This window comes from Pinus tabuliformis, chromosome 7 (genome assembly GCF_031772625.1).
Source record: "Pinus tabuliformis cultivar Carrire ecotype Pingquan chromosome 7, CPIR1, whole genome shotgun sequence".
Lineage (NCBI taxonomy): Eukaryota > Viridiplantae > Streptophyta > Pinopsida > Pinales > Pinaceae > Pinus > Pinus tabuliformis.
In genome coordinates, this window is record NC_142293.1 from 873,043,159 (window position 1) to 873,068,099 (window position 24,941).

Consider the following 24,941-nt stretch of genomic DNA (forward strand, 5'->3'; position numbering starts at 1 on the left):
TTCATTCATCTTAGAGATGCGATATTCTATATACATGATTTCGACAACAGGAGGGATTATAGGAAAACGTCTGATTATTGACGAGATAGGGAATTTTGTTGAATATTCAACTGGTAAAGAACTATCGTCGAATATTCGATGGTCATCGAGATTTTAGAGAAACAAAACAAAAAATCATTTAACTTCAGACACTTTTTCTGATTTTAGCCATTTCTTCGGATTTTTCCATCAAAATTTATGCCCAAATGTAGTACTGAATAGAGCAGAAATGAGAGAGAGGGAAGGAGAGATAGATAGATATAGAGAGAGTGTGTGTGTGTGTGTTTGTGGGGGTGAGATATAGAGAGAGATGTAGATAGAGACAAAGAAGAAAAAAGGGGGAGAGAGAGGGAAGAAGAAAGAGAAACACAGAGACAAATACATATGTTATATAATATTATATAATATTGAACATTATTAATCATAGAGAAATAGGAAGGAAGGCTTTGCAAAAGGTAAAAGAATTTGGATTTAGAAAGCCATGAATATTTTGGTTTTTCACTGAAATAGAAGCATTTATTTCAATGTAGTTGTTGATTTATAATCTTATTTGATTTCTTGCACTAGATGCATTGATTTCAGTGTAGCTGTTGATTTCTAATCCTATTTGGTTGCTTGCATTAGATGCATTGATTTCAATATAGATGTTGATTTCTAATCATATTTGGTTGTTTGCACTAGATAAATTGATTTCAGTGTAGATATTGATTTCTAATCCTATTTGATTGCTTGCACTAGATGCATTGATTCCAATGTAGATGTTGATTTATGATTTGATGTAACTAGATATATGATGTACATTAATTTCAAAGTAATTAGATTAATAATGTGCATTAATTTATGTATTACAATAATTCAACCATAAATAAAATACTTGAGTTTTAATCTTAAATAAAATGTTCACTTACCTAAAATGTTTGCTTCTTGAAACTATAAACTAATTGAAATTGACTATAGTCTTATTATTCCCATTTTCCATCATTTAACATTGTTAGTTGCTTTGCACTCAAACAAGGTAATGAAAACAACTACCATTGAAACTTACTTGGGGTTTAACACTCATAAGTCATAATGATTGACTTTGGAGAAAGATATTATTAATTTTGTAGAGCGAGATAGACAAGGTATGATGTTTACTACAATAGCTCAAGTTAAATATTTGAATGGTCTATGATTTCAACCACCCTATTCATATGATTAATATCAAAAGATGGCAAAACTAACATGTGTGACAATAAGAATAGTAGATGAAAATAGTTTGACATTGATCATAATGAAAACTATTTGTAATTGATTGCAATCTTATTATTCACATTTTTTATCATTCAACATTGTTACATTGTCACTTTGATTTCAAAAAATTTATTTCATCATTTAAGTTATTAACAATCTCTATCATCTCAACAAATTAAGAAAATTTAAAATTAAAATGACCAAATTAATCTTAGACATGTTTAGCATATCTAATATGATCAGAATAATTAGATGTTCAACAAATTTTACTTGGTTGCGCACAACTAAAACTAACCTAGATCCATCTTATTCTTGGATCTATCAAACGACGAGAGGGATCAAATATCTCAAGGTGCAAACCTTTCCTCAAGTTTTTCACTCAAAAAGAGGTTTGCACCTCGAGAGATTTGATCCCTCTTGGTGCTTGATAGATCCGATGTTAAGATGGATCTAGGATCGTTAAAAAAAGTTATAATATTATAATTTAAAAAGAATAGATGACAAGTTTATATATTATTTTAAATTCATGGGGAATTTTGTTGAAAGTTACAATGTTATTCAATTGATAAAAACTTTGATTATAGAGTTTTACTTTTAAAAATTGGGTACATATTTTTAATTTTTAAATAAGGCACTTTATATTATCCTGGCAAAAATTTACATAGTAAAAAATTGTTAGTCTCTAGTCTGCCTAGTGGGAAACTAGACTAGAGATTTAGCTTTAAAGTCTTGAGGTTGTGGAGACCTCTTATGACTAGAGCATCTCTCTTACAAAAAGAGAAGCACAATGGCTAGCTAAATTGATACATAGATTGACCATACATGGGCTAACAAGAACACAAGACATGAAGTTGAGATAGCATAGGATTTAATAATCAAAGTTATCCTATTTGGGGATTTGTTGTGAGCATCCTTAGTGCACATGTTGAGGAATATATTGAGTGTGTGATCCATGCTATCCATCTTCTCCTCTAAATCTTCCACTTTTGGGTGTTTTCTTGTTGAGTTTGGTTGTTGTTGATGAGAATGCGTAAAAGTATAATTTCAGTGTGCCAATATACATTGATAACTTGCACGTATCCTTAATATGTGGAGCAAGTAGAGGTGCTTAAATTTGGAATCCATTCCATGGCTTGGGCTTGGATATGGTGGTTAGGTGTGCAACAATGCTCTTGGCATATTGTTGCTTCACATCTTTCGATTTCTTCTCAAATGAGCTCTATAATGTACTACTCATACTTGGCCATTGATTCTATAGTCTGAGCTTGGACTTGCAACTAAGTACTCGAAGCCATTTGACTGTAGGTTAAGGAAGAGGTAGAAGGATGGCCTCTTCCCCTACATTTGCAGGGAAACAACTCAACCATGGGTCATGTTGAAGTGAATTCTGAGTATGCAAGGCTAGGTGTGACAAGGGTCAAGAAGGATAACAGACAAGGGATATGATAGTGAGATTTAACAAACAAAGATAGAGGAGAAAGTAAGAGAATGTTGGAAAAAGGATGTGGATTGAAGCATTCTCTGGAGTATATGGTTGTGAAAGGATTGAATATGGAGGAGTAACTGAGAGTGTAGGGTAGGAATTGTAAGAGGAGGGCTACTGAATGTTGGGAATGGCTAGAATGCCAAACAAAATTGGGGTTTGGCCTAGAAAGACGGAGACCTAAAGTCCTAAAAAGCCAAAAAATGAACCAACTGTGAAAATTCCTAATCCACAAGGAACCGCTACTGCAACAAATCTGAATCTATTTCACCTACTTGATTTTAATATTCATTCATCAAGTTATTCCCTGAATACTAAAGCAAATTACTTTTGCAACCTACACTACTTTAAATTTGATTTCATGAAACAGAAAATTGAGCAAAGAACAAGATATATAGGACACACTAATTTTTGGACATAATAGTCCCTGGAAAAACCCAATGCGGGAAAACCGATGCAACAACTTTGAGGGTTTTATTATTATGTAGTAGCAAAATCTGAATACATCACTGAATACAGATATTCAGTTACAGAGAGAAATAATGGCAGAAGCTTTGTGAGTTTACCTCACACAATCACTGAGGAAAATCTCAATTGTTCTAGTTACTGATTGAGATGCCCCTAGTAGGCATTGTGCTAGCTTTGTGTTGCCTCTATGTTGTCCCAACGTCAACCCTTGCAAGCACTGCATCAACCAGCTCAGAATCCAATAAGAAGCCCAGAGTCTCTACTCTCAACCTCCCGGTCTCACACCCCAACTTCCGACTACTGAAACTGACCCTCAGAGGAAATTGAAGAAAATAGAGGCCTTAATGATACAAAGGCTTATGAGGACTAGTTCACAAACTTTTGTTAGTTTTAGCTTGTAGCTCTCTCTATTCTCTCATACTCTTGCACAATTAGAGAATTCTTGGAGCACTCTAGAATTGGAGGAAGGAAAACAAAGCAAAGGGAAGTAAATATCAAGCAAGAAGAGTTGGATCAAGTGGATACAATGGGATTACTTGTAGGTATCGAGTTGCATGTATGATTTCCTTGCTAATTTTGGCATGCATGGTACATGCATGTGTGTATTTGGTTCTCTTGTTGTCATTGGCATGGGTTTTTCCAGTTGTGATAGTGGTTTTCAACTTTGTGTTGCCATTTCCGGATAGCCATGATGTGATGGGGTTCTTTTACTTGGCTGAGTTGGATTGCCGGATGGTTTTGAAACTGAGCGGGGTGGTCTCAGGAAAAATCACAAGGCCTAGGAATCCCTGGACCGGTAAAGGTGGATTGTGGTAAAACTTGATTGTGTATACCCTCGTTGGGCCTAAGAATCCTCAAATGATAAATGGCGGGATATATGGTAAACCCTAGAGGGTGGAGATAGACAAATTCCTCATGGTTTAGGTGGAGAGATCCGAAGGCATCCATGCTTGTATAGGCCTAGTGATCCCTAGACCAGTATGTAACACCCCCTCCTCCCAGGTCTACCCAAGCAATCGGCTAGCCAGGGTAAACATGCAACGAGAGAGGCTACTATAAAGGATTCAACCTCCTTGGTGACCTTAAGGAAATGGAATCGATGGAACACCTTAAACAAACCCATCCACATCAACAACAACACCCTCAAGGGACATGTCAGCCACTCAGACATCCTGTCCCTGAGTTCCACTAATGTTTTAAGTATTTTAACCCCTGGTTGCTCTCATGCTATAGGCATGACAGCATCCAAAAGCCAAAGTCGCTCTCGCAAGCCTATGTGTCAGCGTCCTTGGACTCTTTTCAACAAACTTGTGCCAACATCTTTGGGATTTGAGCCACTTTTCTAGCCCAGAATCTCGGCCTCTGCCAGGAACTTGTTACAACCTCCAAAATCCATTAAAGACATGATGACAATATAAACAAATCAAAATTCAACCTCAGAGCATCCCTAACCGGGACTAACATTTTGTCAAACACTTGGCATCAATGCAACCTACAGGTCTAGGATATAAGACAAAGCATAAATGACAGAAAGAACTTATGAAACATAACCAGAATGATCACCACCTTCTCCATTGAACTATTATAACATCAATTAGGTCTTGCATCCATCCATTTAACAATTACAAGTAAATACATGAAATAACCATGACATGAACCAATCATATAACCATGCTTATAACCAACATAAAACCATATAAATATCAGAGATATGACATCCATTAAATCCACATATAAACAAGTGAAAAAGTAAGAGAACTTAACTTTTATTAATCATAGGCAAATCCGACCAGGTTCAGGACTTCCACGTACCACCCAACCATAGACATGGTTGAACCAAATCTTTCTTTCAGCCAGTCACCCCCGTGCCATATTCCAAGCATGAATGTGGTATCTCATAGAATAACCAATCCAAGAACAACCAAGGGAATCCAAAGGTTAAACCACCTTCTCCCTCATCAAACCATGATCACACCAAAACCGATGCTCTGATCACAAACAAACCGAACTTGGAATGCCATCTAGAATCCAAAACTATCCTTAAGGAATTTTCCGTCTCCTTGTCTCTCAGGCTTTACTGCAATTCCAATCCCAGATCATTAGGCCCTAATTAGTGACCAGTCTCTCGGGCTTTACCACAATCCAAACTCAGATCACTAGGCCCTAAACCGAGACTTCTCCCTTAGGATTTACCATGTATCCCACCAAAACCAGTCAAGGGATTCCTAGGCCTTTGGGAATGAACCTTGAGACCACCTCCGCCCCGGATTCCGAAATCCATTCGGCAAACCAAAGCTCAAAACCGAGATAAACATCCCAACATACCATGGCATCCAAAAAAAGGCAAGGCTAGGCTGAAAACCATTGTCATAACCCAACAAAACCATGCCATCGAAAACAAGAGAACCATACACCAACATGCAAAGCCATGCATGTCCAAACCAACTAGGAAATCACACATGAAAAAGGTTATCTACAAGTATTATTGTTGAAGCTGCTTGATCCTGCTTTCGTTCCTTGATCCTTCCTTTCCTTCCCTTTTTTTTCCTTCCTTGCTCCAAAGCTAGAGTGCTCCAAGAAAACTCTAAGTGACAAAAAGTGAGTGAGAGAGAGAGAGAGAGAGAATAATGAGAGAGCTCCAAACTTGAACTGATAAAAAGGTTACCAACTGATCCTCGGGAGCCTTTGTTATGAACATAAATTATGCAAAAATAGATAATAAGTAGATAATAATAATAATCATGATAATATAAATATAATAATAAATAATAAGCTAGGAAACCACACATGAAAAAGGTTATATGCAAGTGTTCTTGATGAAGTTGCTTGATCCTGCTTTCCTTCCACAATCCTTTCTTTCCTTGCTTTCCTTCCCTTGCTTTTCATTCCTTGCTCCAAAGCTAGAGTGCTCCAAGAAAACTCTAAGTGACAAAGAGTGAGTGAGTGAGAGAGAATAATGAGAGAGCTCCAAAATTGAACTGACATAAAGATTACCAACTGATCCTCATAAGCCTTTTTATTAATGAGGCCTCTAATTTCTTCATTTTCCATTATTTTTCTTCAATTTCCTCCTCACATGCAACCTGTGACCTTTCACCTTACTTTTCTTCTAATTTCCTTTATTTTCATAAATAAATGTGCCAAAAATTCTTTTTTGCCTTTGCCTTAGCCTTTGCCAATTTTCCTTAGCCAAAACACACATCCAGTGATGCCCACTAGGATATCTTTGCCCAACATTCATCTTGGAACAAGTTTTCCTTAAGTGTGGTCTTATTTAGCCTTTATTAACTTTTATTACATGAATTTTCACCAAGGTTGTTACAAAGTATATGGTGGGATTGTGGTAAAACTTGGTAGTGTATGCTTCTTATCTGGGCCTAGGAATCCCTTGGCGGGATATACAATAAAGCCTAATTGTATTGGTGCTTGCTTCAGGCCTAGAAATCCTTGACCAGGTTTGGTGGGATATGCGGTAAAGCCTGAGAAGCATGGTCAGTTTTGTTGTGAGTCCCACATTCATGCTTGGAATATGGCACGGGGGTGATTGGCTGAAAGAAAGATTTGGTTCAACACAATATATGGTCGGGTGGTACATGGAAGTCCCTGCCTTGCTTAACATTTGCATATGTTAATAAGATCTCTTTTTTTCTTGTGTATTATGTGTTAATGTACTTGTTATTATGTGGCTTTAATGGTTGTTCTATCATTGATTTTTCTCTGGTTATATGTTGGTTATAAGCATGGTTTATGACAGACTTGAGTTATGGCTCTCATCATGTTTTGGTTAGTAAATGAAATGTTAATGAATGCATTACCTAATATATGATAATGCAGTTATTATGAGAGGGCATAAAACCTTCTTGACGATTCTTAGATAAGTATGGAATCCCTATGTTTAGATGTGTATTTATGACCTGTACATTACATTTTCATGATGTGTTTGACGAAATGACTGTCATGGTTAGGATAGTCGGGTCAGATCCTTGTTCATTTTTTTCATTAGGCGCCTTATCTTCTTGTTAATTATCACTTCTGAGTGTTTCATCAAGTTTTGGGCAAAGGCCTGAGTCCTAGCCCTGAAAAAGTGGCTCAGAATTTAAGGATGATGGCACAAAACTGGATGAAAAAGTTTGCAGTCGTATGGAGGCCTTGTTGTGGGAACGACTAGAGGGTTTCAGTCACATGGAGGGCTTGTCATGGGAGCATCTAAGGGTCTATTTCATTTAAAAAGCAAGTTAACTAAGGGGTTGGGCATCTAGAGTGGTTGGTTAGCCTTTAAGGGTCTTGTAGCTCCTGAGGAATATCAATTTGGTTTTGGTTTGTCGATTCCACTTCCTTAACTGTACTTAGGGAGTTGAATCATATCAAAGTAACTCTTCGTCACATGTTTACCCTGGTAGGCCATCTGGCTTTGGTAAATGTGGGAGGAGGGTGTTACATTGTGCTAGTCAGATTTAACTCTCATTTCACAATTGAACTTATAGGAACACATGACATAATACCAACAAACACATTCCATGCAAAGATGGATACAAATACTTATGTGTAATAAAATGCAAGCCACTAAACCAATTATTAATGAGTGATTCACTACCAAAAAATGCATTCCACTTAAAGACGAATATTAATACATATGTGTAATATAATGAAAGCCACTAAACCAATTACTAATGAGTGATTCACCACCCAACCATATGAATGCACTCTAGATTTCATTATAAAGTTAGTAAATGACAACACTAAGGTGATAGAAGCTATAATGGGGATCTACTCTCACTCAACCCAACCCATAACTCAACCAATTTCCTCCTTACAAAGCACCCCAAATGCCTCATCCACCTATCAATTAATCATGCATCTCTCTCGCATTCCCTATACAACATAAGGGGGAGTTTTTTTCCTCTGTCCATCAATCTCCTTGGAATCTCCCTCCCGTCTAGTGCTTTTCAGTTAATTTGGGTAGAAAGAGTATAAATTGTTGGTTGCCTTCTGGGAATAACTTGGTAGAATAATACTTTAGCTCTAAAATAGTCCATAAGCATCAACATCAAGGTTGCAAATTTCATGGTGTTTTCTTCAATTATTGAGGACAATCTAACCATGGTTTCCCTTCAAAAATCAACCCTAGATTTTCTCATATTTTTTAGCAATATATCCCCTACTTCCAAAAGCTCTTATCAAAGACAAACTCTTGGGATTCTCTTTCCATTTGTAGAGATAAAAACCATGAGTTTCACATAGACTTCATTATGACCAAGGAGAGAAAATGTCCAATAATGTGATGAAAGAATGAATAATTTAAGAAAATGAATGATTAATGAATGACTAGAAGGTATCTTTTGCATGATGCTTATTTTCTTCCCAAGGATTTGATTACTTGTACTTGGTAAACACAATTCAAAGATTGATGTGAGAGGCATGGGTAAAGTGGAAATACTCCAAAAGGACAAATGTGTTGGCATGCACCTCCTTTCCTCTTCTTGCCTTATGGTATCATACTCCCTTTTGTTTCCTTAAGAAACCTTTTTGTTGGGTATGTATTAATCCATTTCCTATTATTCATGCATTTCCATAACATGAGCACGCCATAATTCTATCCCACTATTTGGACCCAAGTATATTTTCTAGTTGAGTATTTGTCTTGTGCTCCACATTATGAATGCTTATAAATCATTTTACATACATGAAACACTAGGTCATTATAACTCAAATTACTTGGTTTGGCTCTCATCACATAAGCCTTGTCATTTGGAAATATTATATAATTCTACACATCATATTCAGGGAGTTAAAACCAAGGTATTACATAATTCATTTCTTTGTTTCTCCTCATGTCTTGTCACAACTTGCATTTATTCTCAATGTACCACATGGACCTTCTTATTTGGGGTGCATTCATGTCTGATGTGCCCAAAGTTGCATTTCCATTTCTATTGACCAAAGGGTTATCTCATACATCAAACCCCTATATTGCCACATTTAAAGGTATGCGTTTTCTCATTGGGCACTTTATATTGGTCTCAAATATGATTGCTTCTAGGATCCCTGTGTTCTCCCTCATGTGCAACTAACCCTATGTTGACCCTCTTATCAACTCCGAGTGTTGTATTTTCTTTGTAATTGTAGAAATCCCACTTCTTTGAGGTTTTGCAATGAAAACACATATGTGAGATTATGACGGCATGTCATGTTATTTGATCACGAAGAGTGCAAATTGTGACAGTGGAATCTCTCACTATTATGATTTTTGATTGTGTGGAGCTCTTAAGAAAATACATCCCCTGAAGGTTTCTATGTGATTGCATAGAAATTAGTTGTTGTCACTATATCCCATGAAAGTCACATTTTAACATTCCTGTTAGGATCAAAGATAGCTCCTTTGGTGCCCACCTCTCCTAGATTGTCTTTAGAATCTCTATTAAGGAGAACAAGATATTAGTTTTGTATTTTTACAATTTTTCTTATTGAAATTCCAACTTCCATCGTGGTACTTGTTGGCTCATTTTAAGACCAAGGGCCCATAGATGTGTCTAACAAAAAGGATGTAGTTTAGGAATTAGATAAGCTCAAATTTTTATAGTGATTTGTAAACTGCAATGGATATTCCATAGAACAATTCATAACAACAAATTAGTGAAAATAAATTAAAATATAAACTGTGAAAGGTTATTCCCTTTTAGATTCTAGATTTGTTATTATTGTTTTGATATTTATGCATGCAACATATAAGATGTAGAAAAACAAAGAACAATGAAATACAAACACACACCAATCACAAAGAACACCAAGATATGCTCTGAGAAACCTTTTAAGGAGAAAACCCAGCTAAAACGTGAGGTTCCTTTGCTACATAACACAAACCCCCTATGTTATACTCTCTCTTTATCTACATTGAGCTACTCTGCTCCACTATGGAACAAAATACAAGAAAATAGAATGAAACCCCTTTTCGTTCAAGTGGCTTGGTTATAATACAATCCAATAGCCAACTGGGGGTTAGATTTGACCCATTGAACCCTCAACATGAGTTACAACTCGACACTTCTAGAGTCTTCTTCATGAAGGCCACATGGATGGTTCCTTCTCTTTTTTAATTTACGAGTGATGATGTGGCATCCTCTCGAATTATGATTGTTAATCATGGTAGGTCAACTTTCAACCTTTATAGTTCCACCTAATTGATTGGAACCTTAACCATGGAGCAGTATCCTTAAGGGTTTTCACACATTTTAAAACAACCCAAATGAGGGGGAGCACATGGATGCTATAACTTTTGACTTGATTCAATGTGATTCCATGATTTTGTGGGATAGCATGTCCTATTGAGCCAACACCTCCCCTTAAAATAAGAAGGGCTAGATTAATTCTAATAATGACACCCCAATTAGGGCCAAGTCCAATCATGTGACGAAATAATGAATAATTAGAAAGAAAAAATGATTAGTGAATGGAAATAGAGTCTCTTTCCTTTGCATGATGCCTATTATGTTCCCAAGGATTTGAATACTTGTACTGGGTACACACAAGTCAAAGATTAATGTGAAAGTTTTTGAGGCATGGGTATAATGGAAATACTCCCAAAGGACTAATGTGTTAGCCACGTACCTCCTTTCTTCTTCTTGTCTTATGGTATCGAACTCCCTTTTGTTTCCTTAAGCAACCTTTTTGTTGGATATGTATTAATCCATTTCCTATTTTCATGCTTAAATTCCAAAACATGAGCACCCTATAACTATATCCCACTATTTAGACCAAAACACATTTGCTAGTTGAGTATTTGTATCTCGTTACACATATGCAACAATAGATCATTATAACTCAACTTACTTGGTTTAGCTCTCGTCACATAAGCCTCATTATTTGCAAATATTATATAACTCAACACATGATATTCAAGGAGTTAAGACTAAGGTATTACATATTTCATTGCTTTCTTTCTCCTCCATTTTGGCACAACTTGCATTTATTACCAATGTACCACATGGATATTCTTATTTAGGGTGCATCCATGTCTGGTGTGCCCAAAGTTGCATTTCCAATTCAATTCACCAAAGGGCTATCTCATACACCAAGCCCCTATCCTGCCACATTTACAAGTGTACATTTTCTTATTGTATTGGACACTTTATCTTGGTCTAAAAAACGATTGCTTCTAGCATCCTTCTGTTCCCCTCATGTGTAACTAACCCTATGTTGACCCTTTGATCAATTAAAGTGTTGTATTTTCTTTGTAATTGTAGAAATACCACTTATTTGAGGTTTGCAATGGAAACACAGATCTGAGATACTAGTCTCACCAAATGTGGTATGTGGTGTTATTTGATCATGAAGAGTGCAAATTGTGATGGTGGAATCTCTCACTATTATGATTCTAGATTGTGTGAAGCTCTTAAGAAAATACCTCCCCTTGAGGTTGTTATGTGATTGCATAGTTATTAGTTGTTGTCACTATATCCCATTAAAATCACATTTTAACATTCCCTTTAGGATCAAAGATAGCTCCTTTGGTGTCCATCTCTCCTAGATTATCTTTAGAAGCTCTATTGAGGAGCACAAAGTACTAGTTTTGTCTTTTGACCAATTTTCTTATTATAATTCAAATTTCCATTGTGGTAGTTGTTGGCTCATTTTGAGACCAAGGGCCCATAGAGGTGTCTAACACAAGGGATGTAGTTTAGGAATTAGATAACCTCAACTTTTTATAGTGATTTGTAAATTGTAGTGGATATTCCATTGCAAAGTTTGTCACAATATATTTGTGAAAATAAATAAAAATCTAAACTATGAAGGGTTATTCCCTTTTAGATTCCTTATAGTGATTTGTAAATTGTAGTGGATATTCCATTGCAAAGTTTGTCAGAATAGATTTGTGAAAATAAACAAAAATCTAAAATATGAAGGGTTATTCCCTTTTAGATTCTAGATTTGTTATTACTGCTTTGATATTTATGCATGCAATAGATAATATGTAGAAAATAGAGAACAATGAAATACAAACACACACCAATCACAAAGAATTCCAAGATATGCTCTAGGAAACCCTTTTAGGAGAAAACCAAACTAGAAGGTGAGGCTACTTTGCTCTTATCTAGAATCAAAATGATGCAAATACAAAGGAGAAGACACTCTTTATGGAGTTATCTAAGACCCTTGGTTTGTGGGTTGTTGTAGAACATAAAACCCCATGTTATACTCTCTCTCTCTATCCACACTCAACTACTTTGCTCTACTATGGAATAAAATACAAGCAAATAGAATGGAACTCCTTTTCTTTTAAGTAGCTTGACTATAATACAACCCAATAGCTAACTAAGGTTTTTGACCCATTCAACCCTCAACATGAGTTACAACTCGACCCTTCTAGTGCTTTCTTCATGGTGCCCACATGGTTAGCCCCTTTTCTACTAATTTACGAGGGTTGATGTGGCTTCCTCTCGAATTATGATTATTAATTATCACAATAGGTCAACTTTCAAGAGCAATAGCTTTTGCATTCAAACTAGAATTGACATGATTCGTGCACCATTGGAAAGGTCTTCAAGTGTAGAATAACATTAAGGGGGTCAACACTTCAGAGGGAAATTTCTACGCCCAAAAATTGTCATTTAAGGCCTCAAAATGACATGAAAAGGTTTTAGGCCCAACTCTCCAAATTGAGTATTGTCGATAAAAATGCTCATATAAGTTGATTCCTTTAATTTTTCCACTTTTAAATCATCGCGGAAGATGAAAAATGATCCAATCGAGATCATTTAGAGAAAATTATTTTGCTAAATTTGGTGGAAATTTTGTCAAATGTTATAATTCCACCTAATTTATTAGAACTTTAACAATGGAACATTATCCTTATGGTTTTTCACACATTTTAAACCAACCCAAATGATCATAATTTGGAAAAAAAACGAGTAGATCGAGGTTAAACTCTATCTCACATGAAAAAAATATGAACTTGTCAATTTTTTTTTAGTTTGTTCACTTAATAACTCACTCCAATTTAAAAAAATTCAAAGAAAAAAAAATAAAATAAAAATGCTAGTGATATTTGTACTAAAGTGGGAATAGATTTATAATCATAAAGGAGTGTGAAGATGTCACAAGATAGGAATATTCATCTGATGACTTAATGAAATATTATTCCAAGCCTTTGTGGGATAGTTTGTCCAACTAAGCCAACATCTCCCCTAAAAAAACAAAAGACCAACTCTAAAACCGCGACACCCAACTAGGGCCAAGGGCCACTACTGCTAGTACATATGTCATAAAATAAAGGTTATTCCTTCGAATCCACTAGGACTTGGTTGTGAAATGACCATTTCTCCTAACCTGAAACTTATGACTTGATGGAATATTGTTCCATGCCTTTGTGGGGTAGTATGTCCCATTGAGCCAACACCTCCCTTAACAAGGGAAGTGCTAAACCAATGCTAATACTGCCACCCCTAATCAAGGCCAAGTGAAACTATTGCCTATACATGCATACGTGGAATATGTCTTATTCACTCATATCCAATAAGACATAATTGTCAAATAACCAACTCCCCCAACCTTAAACTTATGACTTGATGGAATATTTTTCCATGCTTTCATGGGACAATGTTTCTAATTGAGCCAACACCTCCCCTCAAAAAGAGAAGTCCCAAATCAACTCTAAGAATAACACTCACAGTTGCGGCCAAGTGCCATGATTGCTAATACACAATCACATGTAACAAGGTTTATTTACCCACATCCAGCAAGACTATATTGTCAAATGATCTCTTGCTCCTGCCTTAAACTTATGTCTTGATGGAACATTGTTCCATGCTTTTGTGTGATAGTACGTCCCATTGAATCAACACCTCCTCTTAAAATAGGAAGGGCTAGACTCATTCTAATACTAGAACCTCCAATTGGGGCCAAGTGCCGCTATTGTCAACACACACACAAATACACATTCAACAGGGATTATTCACCCACATTTGATAGGTTGCCAATGGTTTCCTCCCTCCATAATCATTTGTCAGGACACAAACACACATACACACACACACACATATACATTCAATAAGGATTATTCACCTACATTTGATAGGTTGCCAATGATCTCCTCCCTTGACCTTAAACTTTTTCCAACCCACATACATTGAATAAAGATTATTCACAATCACTCTTAGGTTATTAATGACTTCCTCCCTTGACCTTGAACTTATAATTCAAATTTTATAAAAACACACACATATAACACATCATGTATAAGAAGACAAAAAATCCTAGCAACAACTCATGTTCACTTTACGAACGATCGATCATCGTATTAATAAGGCAGTTGTCTTTAGTGCGATTTTTTGGAGATTCCGGTGACGAATCCGACAGAAAAAATTGAGGTTAAATCTTGATTTGCATTATTTAAAATGGTTTTTTAACTGCATATTTGGATTCAGCGCCCTGAAATACCCCTAGAATGCTTTGATTGTGCAGAAATTAGCTATCAAACTTGCGATTTCAATAAATTGCTGCCGGATTTTAGAGAAATTTGACCGGAAAAACCCACCGGAAAAGCTTCCAAAAAGTCTCACTAAAGACAACTCCATTAATAAGTAACACCACTCCTTTAAACTTTTCTTAAAATCAAGAAATATATCACAACTTACCATCAATATGAAAAACAAATATAAAAAAAAATATAATTAATATATGAAAATATTATTTATATTAATTCATTATTGATAAGGTTTGACAATATAAGTTCAAACATTTGATCCTATCATCTTTGAAACTAATGTATTTTTTGACAATATCCCAACTTTAGCTGTCTGCTATCCATGAGATTCCAACAATCTTATACAGTATTTTCACAATTATTAATGCACAAATAGGAAATTAATATGGGTATTTTCACAATTATTAATGCACAAATAGGAAATTAATATGGAACAAACAAAAACCCATGATATTAGCAAATGTCATAATAATGCAATGTAGAGTAAGCCAAGATATATATAGGATTGCCACGAACAAATCCCTAGGCACCGAGTATTAGAAACGGAGCTCCATTCGGTGGCGTCAGAGCGGTGATCCAATCGCTCTCAATACGATGCTATTGGCGGAGGAGGAGAAGGAACAGGAAGTGGATTAAATGGATGTGTATACTGCTCTGGAGAGGGCTTGAAAACTAAGGGATTCGATGAAAGGGCGCAATCGCATTATTTAGGCAGCGGCCGGGTGCTCAGTCACGCCTTTTCATATCGATTTTATTGACTTCGAGGTCCTATCCCACTCATCTTTTGTCTGAAAGAGTTCAGGATCGATATTGGTATTATTATAGTTTCTTTTCTCCTTCGCCCAAGTCGCAGGTTCGAGGCGCCTTGCTCGCACGACAGGTCGCGGGTTCGAATCCCAAAATCGAACCTTCCCAAATCAGAGAGACGATAACACGATGCCCTCCTCATTGGGATGGTGCCGCCCGGAGGAACTGGTTGAGAATCTGAGTTCAGTGGACGCTGGTGCGAAGTTGAAGGCCCTCAGGGACGTAAAGAACCAAATAATCGGCAACAAGACCAAAAAATTGTCTTATATAAAGCTGGGTGCAGTTCCAAGAGTTGTGGAGATCCTGGCGAGTGAATCGGAGGCTCCACTGTTGGTTCAGTCCGCAGCTGCGGTCGGGAGCTTTGCATGTGGGATTGAATTGGGAGTCAAGACGGTCTTGGACAGTGGGGCTCTACCCCATCTCTTGCGTATGCTTTGCAATGGAGACGAACAGGTATGCTGCTCTCCTCATTCCCCTTTGCTCCTTAAAACCCCTTTTCTACTTTTTGCAGAGTTTGAAATCCTTGTGTGCTCCAGTTCTTATTTGTGCGTGGAGTAGATACTTTAACTGATCTGTTTTCTTTACAATTTTTATGGTGGGTTCTCCACCTTTTTGCGAGATAGTGATTTTCACTGAATAGTATGTAGTTTTTCTGATCTATTTTCTCTTTTTTTCAATGCCGTTTGAATTTAATTAAATAAATACTTCTTTAAACGGTGTTGTAAAACAATAGATTTTAGCTTCCGTTGAACAATTCCCTGATAAAACCCAAAAGCTTGAAAATTGAAATCCGGTAAAGAAGTTTTTAGTTGTTAGGTGGTTTTCCTAGCAGAAAAAACAAGTAGTGTACGTGTTCGAATTTGGCAGCATTTGTCAGATGATGTTAGTTTATGAAGTGCATGTCAGGTTAGGGTGGTTTTATCATTATGTCTACTACACTTAGAAGTTTTCCCAATCTGGAAGATGTCTCCAGTAGTCGGTGGTTTATGAAGTACATCACCCATTAAAAGCCTTCCCAGTCTGGAAGCTGGCCTTGGGGTAAAAGTCTACATGTTAACATTGTATTAAGGGGAAGTTTCTATGTGGGTCCTTTTGCTTGTGACTGCTGTCTTGGGTAAAAGTCTACATACTAACATTGTATTAAGGGGGTGCTTCTATGTGGGTCCTTTTTGCTTGTGACTGCTGTCTTTATTTTAAGCTTACAAAAACACGGTGACCTATTCCTTACTGAGAATTTCATTCCACGCATTTATGGCTACATAATATGACAATACAATTGGACGAGCATTCTATGGAACCCTGAGAGCATCATAATAAGCCTCCTAAGCTGTTTGGTTACTTTAAGGCTGCTAAATGTGGACATGGAGTAGACTGTAACGTGTTTTGTTGTTTAATGAGTGTCAAGGGCAAATAGATGTCTGGCGGACCTTCTGATCTTCAGGACCAAGATATCAGTGAGCAGAGTGGGTCCCACTTTTGTTGATTTACCTAGCTGTCTGTGCATATATCCTTGTGCTTTTGGAATGCTTTCATCGCTGATACCTTTTGCATTGTGAATGCTTAATCAATAACACAATATTTTTCTGTACATTGTTAGAGTAGTTTTTATGGCCGTTGCTCAAACTTGTTTTGTAAAATATCCATCATAAGTTATATTTGTTGTGATGTTTTGCCAGTTTTATCTTCTAAACAGTTCCTTCGACTAAAATATTTTATTAAAACCTCTTCTCATTTCAATGGATTGTTTTTTATTAGAGTTCGTTGCCTTGCAGCTAGATCCACAATTTTCATTGAAAAGATGGCCCGTCCATGTCTTGATAATGACAGCATTAAATTGTTTGATCTCAGGTTGTGGAGGCTGGTGCTAGGTCCTTGAAAATGATTTTCCAGTCAGCACTTGCTCCAAAAAATGACATGCTTCAAGGTCAGAGAATGGATCTACTACTGACCCTTCTTAACAGTACCAATGAAAATGTAGCAGAATTTGCAGCAAGTGTTATTGCACGTTGCTGTGAAACCAGCATGCAACAACAGTCTTTGTTGAATGCTGGTGCTCTGGACATCCTTTTAGATCTGCTGGGAAGCTCTCTAAAGAGAAGAGAAGCTTGTTTAGATGTTTTAAGAGCTCTTGTCAAGGATAATCCTCAAATTTCTATGAAGCTGATTAATGTGAAACAGGGTGGTGCTCTAGCCACAATCATCAAATTTGTAAAAGATAAATCTCCTCGCACAAGATTGCTTGCTTGCATGTGCTTGGCAAATGTAAGCTGTGCTTGTCCTTCTAGCTATTCACAAGAATGGGAGGTGAGAACAGATATGTTACCTATTTTAGTCAAGCTGCTTGATGAGCCTGGTCAAGTTGGAGAAGAAGCTCCTAGTGTATTGGCAGATCTGGTTGCAAATAATGAAGAGCTACAAAAGCTAGTGTATCCAATAAATGCTGTTGAAAAATTGTGTAACCTTTTGCATAAAGATTTCTTACAGCCCAATCATCTACAAGGTGTATTAGTAGCTCTATCTGAGCTTGGGTCGCGATTGGAAGACAGCAGGAGGAAGATTTTATCCTTTGAGGTTTGTAAGTTTGCCTTAACCTTTTATTTCTGCACTTGTGCATGAGTAAGTACTGAGCAACTACACTTCTGTTTGAAACCAAGCATTTTCGGAATCTATTTTTCTCAAAAACAATCTAGCCTACATTTGAGAATGGATGAGGGGTATATGAAATTGCCTTCATTGGGAGAAATTATCAATCTGCCAAATGTCAAACTTCTTTGGATTGGGAATATGAAGCTTGGAAATCTTCAACCTTCTTGTTAAAGAAGGTAGCCAAATTTATTCTACACAGGCAAATAGAATCAATCTGTTATGTGGAAAAATTCCTAACTCTCCAGAACTGTAGATTAGAATTCCTTTCCTCTTATCCATTAGACTGTCTTCAATTTTTTTATTCAGGAACAAGGGTGGTCATTCTGTGGACATTTATTTTAAAACTTTTCATAACAGTTACTGTTTCTTGACCCTATATCAATATACTTGGCACATCAAATCTAATATGCAGTGGGATGGGCGTAGTTAAATGTCTCTTCCTTATTTAAATACACACATGTGAATACGATATGGTTTATGGACATATGGAAGCATGTGTGGATACTTGTATCCTTGACTTTGTTTGGTGTTTTCATCCTTTTTCTCTGGTAAAACTTTTAGATATTCTTGATGGTCTGAAATTTTTCACTATATCAATTATTCTCTTTTATAGTTAGAATTTTTTAAAGTTATTCCTTTGTACTTACAGCCACAAGGCCCAATAGCTGCTGCTTTAGTGCATGAATCCATGGGTGTGCGCATAGCGGCTTGCACTTGCATAAAAAACATTTCTCGATCTGTTAAGGTTTGTTCCTATGCCTCAGTTGCACTGCATAATTACTTTTTAGTTTCTCAGTTGAATGTGGGATCTTTATTACATTTTATTAATGGATCTAAAGACTTCCATTGCACAGAATCTCCGAACCTCCCTTACAGATGAAGGTGTTGTTTTTCCTCTGTTCAAGTTGTTGGATGACGAGTCCCCAGTGGTGCAGGTATATGAACATGCAAAAATTATGATCATGCCATTATGAAATAGCATCTTGGTCTCAGTAAATTCATTTGTTTTGTTTTGATAGTTAAAATACAATAAATGTTTGAGGTATAACATATCTGGTAATAGCACAACAATAATGTTAGTCTTTTAGAAGAAATTATATATTCTGTATGTGTAAGAAATGATTCACACTCTGGGCCCTTTTTAGTGTGCTGCAAGGGGCATTTACTAATTTTCAAGAGCTAGCAAATTGACTTTAAAGAAAAATATCTAGATTATCTAGAATCGGGGTTCATATCTGTTACTGTATGAGAAAAATATGGAGCATTATAAAAAGGAAATCTTTTAGGGTTAGATGCCTGCTTTGGCTTAATTACCTGATTATATTCTATACTTGTCCGAGGCTGGTTTCTTCCCAGGTTATATGTTCTTCCTTATGCATTCCATGTCTACTTTGACTAGGTCATCATGTCTTGCAGCTTAGGCATATCTTGGTGTCTTGGTCTCTCCAGATGAGTTAAAACTTGGGATGTTATTAGTAATTCATTTTGCATTTTTTTTAAAGTACTTTTGATTGTTGATTCAGGTTGCGGCATTGAGTGCTATCAGTAATGTTGTGCTTGATTTTACACCTCATAAAACAGTTTTCTTTAAGTGTGGGGGTGTGATGCAACTTATTCAGCTTGCTAAGTCAATGGATCCATTGCTGAGGCTGAACGCGGTATGGGCTTTAAGAAACTTGTTGTACTTGGCAGACATGTCAGTGAAAAGGAAGGTGATGGAAGAGCTCACTGTAGCCACCTTGATAAGCTTAATTCATGGTATTCCTTTTCTTTGCATGCTTAAAAATGATTTTAATATGTAATCTGTCTCAAGCTTCAACAGTGGAGACAGTTTTGGTACTAGATACTTAAAAGGCAATTTCCATTTTGGCTGTCAATTTCTGTTTTAGATCCCGAGGAGGTGGTCCAAGAGCAAGCACTGGCATTTGTTCGTAACCTGGTGTATGGAAGTGTTGAATCTGTTCAACAAATTTTTGTTGAAGATGGACTAATTCTTAGAGCTGTGGTGCAACAATTACGAGTTGCAACAGGACCAGAAGTTTGCACACAGGTTTGCATCTTTTTTATGTTGTATGTTCTCAGTAGAGTTTCTTCTATGTTTAGGCTTTTGCTTTTAAGAGATTATAAAGAAATTTGAGTTAGCCTAGATCCAATCCTCCGACTCACTACCTTTTTATCCATTCCTTCCTGTTTGATCTCAAAGAGTGTAGTCAAATGGTCTCGAGTAATTAGAAACCTTTGACCACATTAGCATCTGCTGGGCTGTGCCTTAGTGGTTGAGGGGGCACTGCCACTGAAACAGCCCAGGTTCGAACTCTGGCAGGTGTACTTCCCTTTTGTGTATCTATGAGTGAGGGTGTTTGATTCCCCTGGAGTTGGTTTTAACACATACAGGCCACTTGGTCTGAGTGGGATGTTAATAGGGTTCTTTATTCCTTTAGCTAGACTTTGAGCACTTTCGTCCTTAAACCCTCATATCTGTTGTGTGATTCTTCATTGTTTTCTTATTTATTTTCTCACCCCAAGGATTTTTCTTGTTTTCTTGCTGTATTTTTATTTTCAGTGGGATCAACATGTGATGAATTTGAATGGAAAGAGTGTCACACACTCAAACTGTTACTTGAATATTGACAAATTTAATGTTTGATCATGTATATAGCATGTAAGTACTAAGGGTGAATATAGCAAAATGGCACTGAGTGTGAATTGTGATGCATATCCAAAACAAAATAAATAGACATTGAGGGCCTAAATGGCCTCTAGGGTCCAAAAAACACCACACTGCAAAAAATAACTATATATCATCAAGATCATCACCTATATTGGGATCCTCATCTTTAGTAGCACCTTCTGCCCTCCTCCTTTAGCCCTTTGTCTCTACCTCAATCCTCCAGGGACATCAGTCAACACCTGCCAGTTTTGATTAAACTACCCAATCCAAGCATTAAAATAAGATAGAAAAGTTTAGCATGCCTAATCAGTGACATTGCTTGAGTGAATGGTACATTTTTAGTATTTACTATGGTCATGACTTAGGAGCTTAACAATCAGCACCACCAAAATCAAGGTACATAATAGCTTAGTGCTCTTAATTAAATGCCAATCTCATATCCTTATACGTGATAGAATCTAGAGGAAATGCTGTAGTCTTGCCAATCTATAAGTCTTGAAAAATGTTAAATGCACTGAAGTCTGAATGGGATATAAAATACTACTTTTTCCATATGAGGTCCCATGAGGTTGGAACCACTGCTAAACATCCTGAAACAATTAATGATGATGTGAAAGGTTGGAACCACTGCTAAACATCCTGAAACAATTAATGATGATGTAAAGGATTCCAAGTAAAAGGTGACATTCTCCTTTATCTTCATTTTTTAGAAAAATGAAAGATCTTATTGGTCAAGCTAAATCTCACAATATAGCTGATATTTCACTGACAAATGTAACAATGTTATTACCAATCTTGTTTCTATTTATTTGGGAGGCCTTTTGAAGTGATGTTGTTTTTTCTTTCTTCCATCATGGACTGTTTTTTAAGTTCTATTTTGTCAGGCATCACACATATTTAGTTGTGTCCCACCGTACGTGTTAGGGTTATTTTTTACTTTTGTTTCATAGCATGACAAAAACCATAACCCTTTGATAAGCAGTCACAACTTGAGATACTTCAAAAAATCAATTCAGATTATTTGCGATATATGTTGTGAGAGAGATTCAGACAAGCAAGGTGACAAATGAAGAATTCCTGATTATCTTCAGTCATTGCATCCTATCCTTGATGGATATATTTGGAGAATGATGCCTTAAATGATCATTTTGTTCTTTCTTTTTTTCATTTTTTATTGAGACTATTTTTTACATTATGGATTGGCTTATAGCATTTTTATGCGATTTGAACAGGAGAATTTTTTACAACATTGAGACTTGACTTTTAAATTTACCTTTTTCTTTTTGGTCATCATTATTTAATTTTGAAATTATTTTAATACGGTGCTGCAGGGGCTTTATGTGCTTTGCAATGTTGCAGCAGGGAATGAGTTCCACAAGGATGAAGTCATGCATTTTGTTGTAGCATCTTTGCAAGAAGCGTGTATTCCTTTGAATAGATTTTTGCAGGACATGAACAACTCTCAACTTCGTGTGGCAGCAGTATGGTGTATATTGAACCTAAGCTATCCTGATAGCCCTGGTGTTCTTTATCGTATAGACAGACTCATAAATGCAGGATTCCTTTTACACCTTCAAAATATGACCGATGATCCCTGCTTGGATGTTAAAGTATGAGTAACAATTATTTCTTAACCTTGGAAATACTGTTTGCTTTTTCCCTTTTGCAAAGTATCCTGACTGCTTCAATCAATCAATAATTGACACATTGCTACCCAATGATCAAATTACAGGATCGCGTGAAAACTGCAATGGAGCAATTTATGGCTGCAGAAATATCATTGTAGCACCAGATTTCCCTGTAAAGATTGAACCCAAGCTCTTTCGACATCTTGTTTGGAACTCATGTACCAGACGTTTGGGTTCGCTCAAAAGCACTTGTCAGGAAGTTGTTTTGAAGGTATTATTACTGCGACATAACTGCATTAAGGCTTTGTTGGTATTTAACGACAATGGTAGAATCCCTGGTAATTTCACGAGGCAAGCTTCTCAGTGGGATTTTCCATTCCTTTATCCGACATGGGATTTATATGGATATTGAAATTTCAACTGGGGAACTTTATTTCTACAGATATGGAGCCTCCATGTGGTAGTTTGTAGCAACACTTTTCTTTTGTACGAGAGAATGTTGTTATATTTTGTCGACCTCATAAACGATGGAAACGAAACCGAAAAGAGACTTTCCTCTTGTCATCTCATAGCACTATCAAGATTGAATCATTGAGTGTAACAGGCTGTAATGATGCCTTGGCGTTCGACTTTGGAAAGGCTTCTACACAACCATTATCATGTGAAATCCTTTCTTGGAGACTCAGATTGCTTGTCTTCATGATGGTGGAAAGTATCTTCTTTTATGAGACAAATAGGCACAACACCAGACATTCAACAGTGCAACGTGTGTGCCTTACTAATTTGTTGTAGTCGAGAACATAGCTATTGGGTACACGGGGAGAAGGGAGTCCAAAGTACTCAATTGGATTTAATTACGGGCAGCTTACCCTATGTAACTGTCCACTGATTTGATGTATGGCAACGCACTCCCCTGACAGCTTGTTATGAGCTTATTTGTAGCATATTCGATGTAAAATCTCTTGATAATTCCAGTTTTGAACTTTGAAAGCTATATAAAATGTTTTATGCATAATTAATTAAATCCGTTTTGAAATTGCTAGCACATGAATATGTCATACATTTCATAGGTGGTGCTTTAGTCGAAACTACAACTTTAATCTGCTGAAGTTTCTCATGTAGTATTTTTTTTTTGGTTTTTCAGTTTATCGCAAGCTAAGCTTTAACTAGTGGTATAAAACGGTTATTTCTTTGTGTGTGTAATAACAGGCTACTTTAATTACCATTAAAATGTCTATGGAATCAAAGTAAATTTTGTCTATCATGGTAAAATAATCGTATTGCAGAAATATTATCCATTACCATGAGGATGTGTTTAATATCTTCGTTAAAATGTGGTGATTTATGGCCTCCAACGCTATGAGTTTTTTAATGTCTTTAAAAAATTAAAACTCGTGAAAATTCTCCAAATAATTTTATTTATTTAAATAATTATGAAAATTAATAGATTATATTTGATTAATTAAAAAAACATTTATATTTATTTAAATAATTTGGAAAAACTTAAATTAATATTTAAATGCAGAGGATGGCATAACACAGGTTTGTTTTGGTATGAATTTCAAAAATGGAAAATATATCAATTTTTAATTATGATTATTATCATGATGTTATTGAGATATTTTTCTTTTATATGTAAGTAGGCTTTTAAAAATATTTATAGTTAAGTCTTTCTATTTCCGTGGTAAAGTTTTTGTCTATATATAGTTTTAGATTTTTTGGCAAGTCATTCACCCTAATATGAGGTAGGTTCTTTCCATGTGATTTTCCAGCACCAAAATTTATTGACCTTCAATGAGGAAATGCCTTCCTTCTGGTGAGTGGAGCCTCTAACGACTTCTTAGGCGAGTATAAAAATGACTTATTGATTGGTAAAGAAATTTTGAGAATAACTCCTTGCATGATGAGATAAGGCTTTCCAACCACTCCCTCATTCCACTGCCCCATTAAGGAGGTAAGTATTAGTAGTAGTCCATGATTGAGAAGATGGTATCACTCATTAAGGAGGTAAATATTAGTAGTAATCCCTAATTGAGAAGAAGGTAAGTATTAAAATTACAACTTGATGGATAAGGTAAGTCTAGATGACTCTTTTCTTGAGGGTGTTAGTCCGATAACACTCCTTCCCTTAGAGGGTATGAGTATTAGATGACTCTTTACCTGATGTAAGTGTTAAAATTACTACCTGATGGACAAGGTAAGTTTAGATGACTCTTTTCTTGAGGGTATTAGTTTGATAACGCTCCCTTAGAGGGTATTATTATATTATATGACTTTTTTTAGGCATGTTTGATAATTACTCTTGAATCGATAAGGTAAGTTTGTAATACTCGATTTAGCAGTTGAGTTCTTCATGACTCTTTATTAAGGAGATAAGTATTAGAACAACTCACTGATTTGATTGGTTAAACTATTGATTTGCTAATTTTCGTTTTTTTCATATTATTTTGTGTGTGTAGACTCATGAGGTGTAGACTAGTTAGTTTA

General features: G+C 36.2%; 1 protein-coding gene across 1 annotated transcript; it reads left to right on the forward strand.

Annotated features, from left to right (window-relative positions):
* The first annotated feature begins 15,211 nt into the window (after positions 1-15,211).
* Positions 15,212-23,279, forward strand: LOC149250406 (ARM repeat superfamily protein). The gene is made up of 8 exons (XM_089459070.1): positions 15,212-15,962; positions 17,358-18,080; positions 18,805-18,900; positions 19,010-19,090; positions 19,679-19,913; positions 20,045-20,205; positions 22,158-22,436; positions 22,559-23,279. Exons 1-8 carry the CDS (start codon positions 15,639-15,641, stop codon positions 22,610-22,612), a joined length of 1,953 nt encoding a protein of 650 aa, XP_089315196.1. The 5' UTR covers positions 15,212-15,638; the 3' UTR covers positions 22,613-23,279.
* The last annotated feature ends 1,662 nt before the right edge of the window (positions 23,280-24,941 follow it).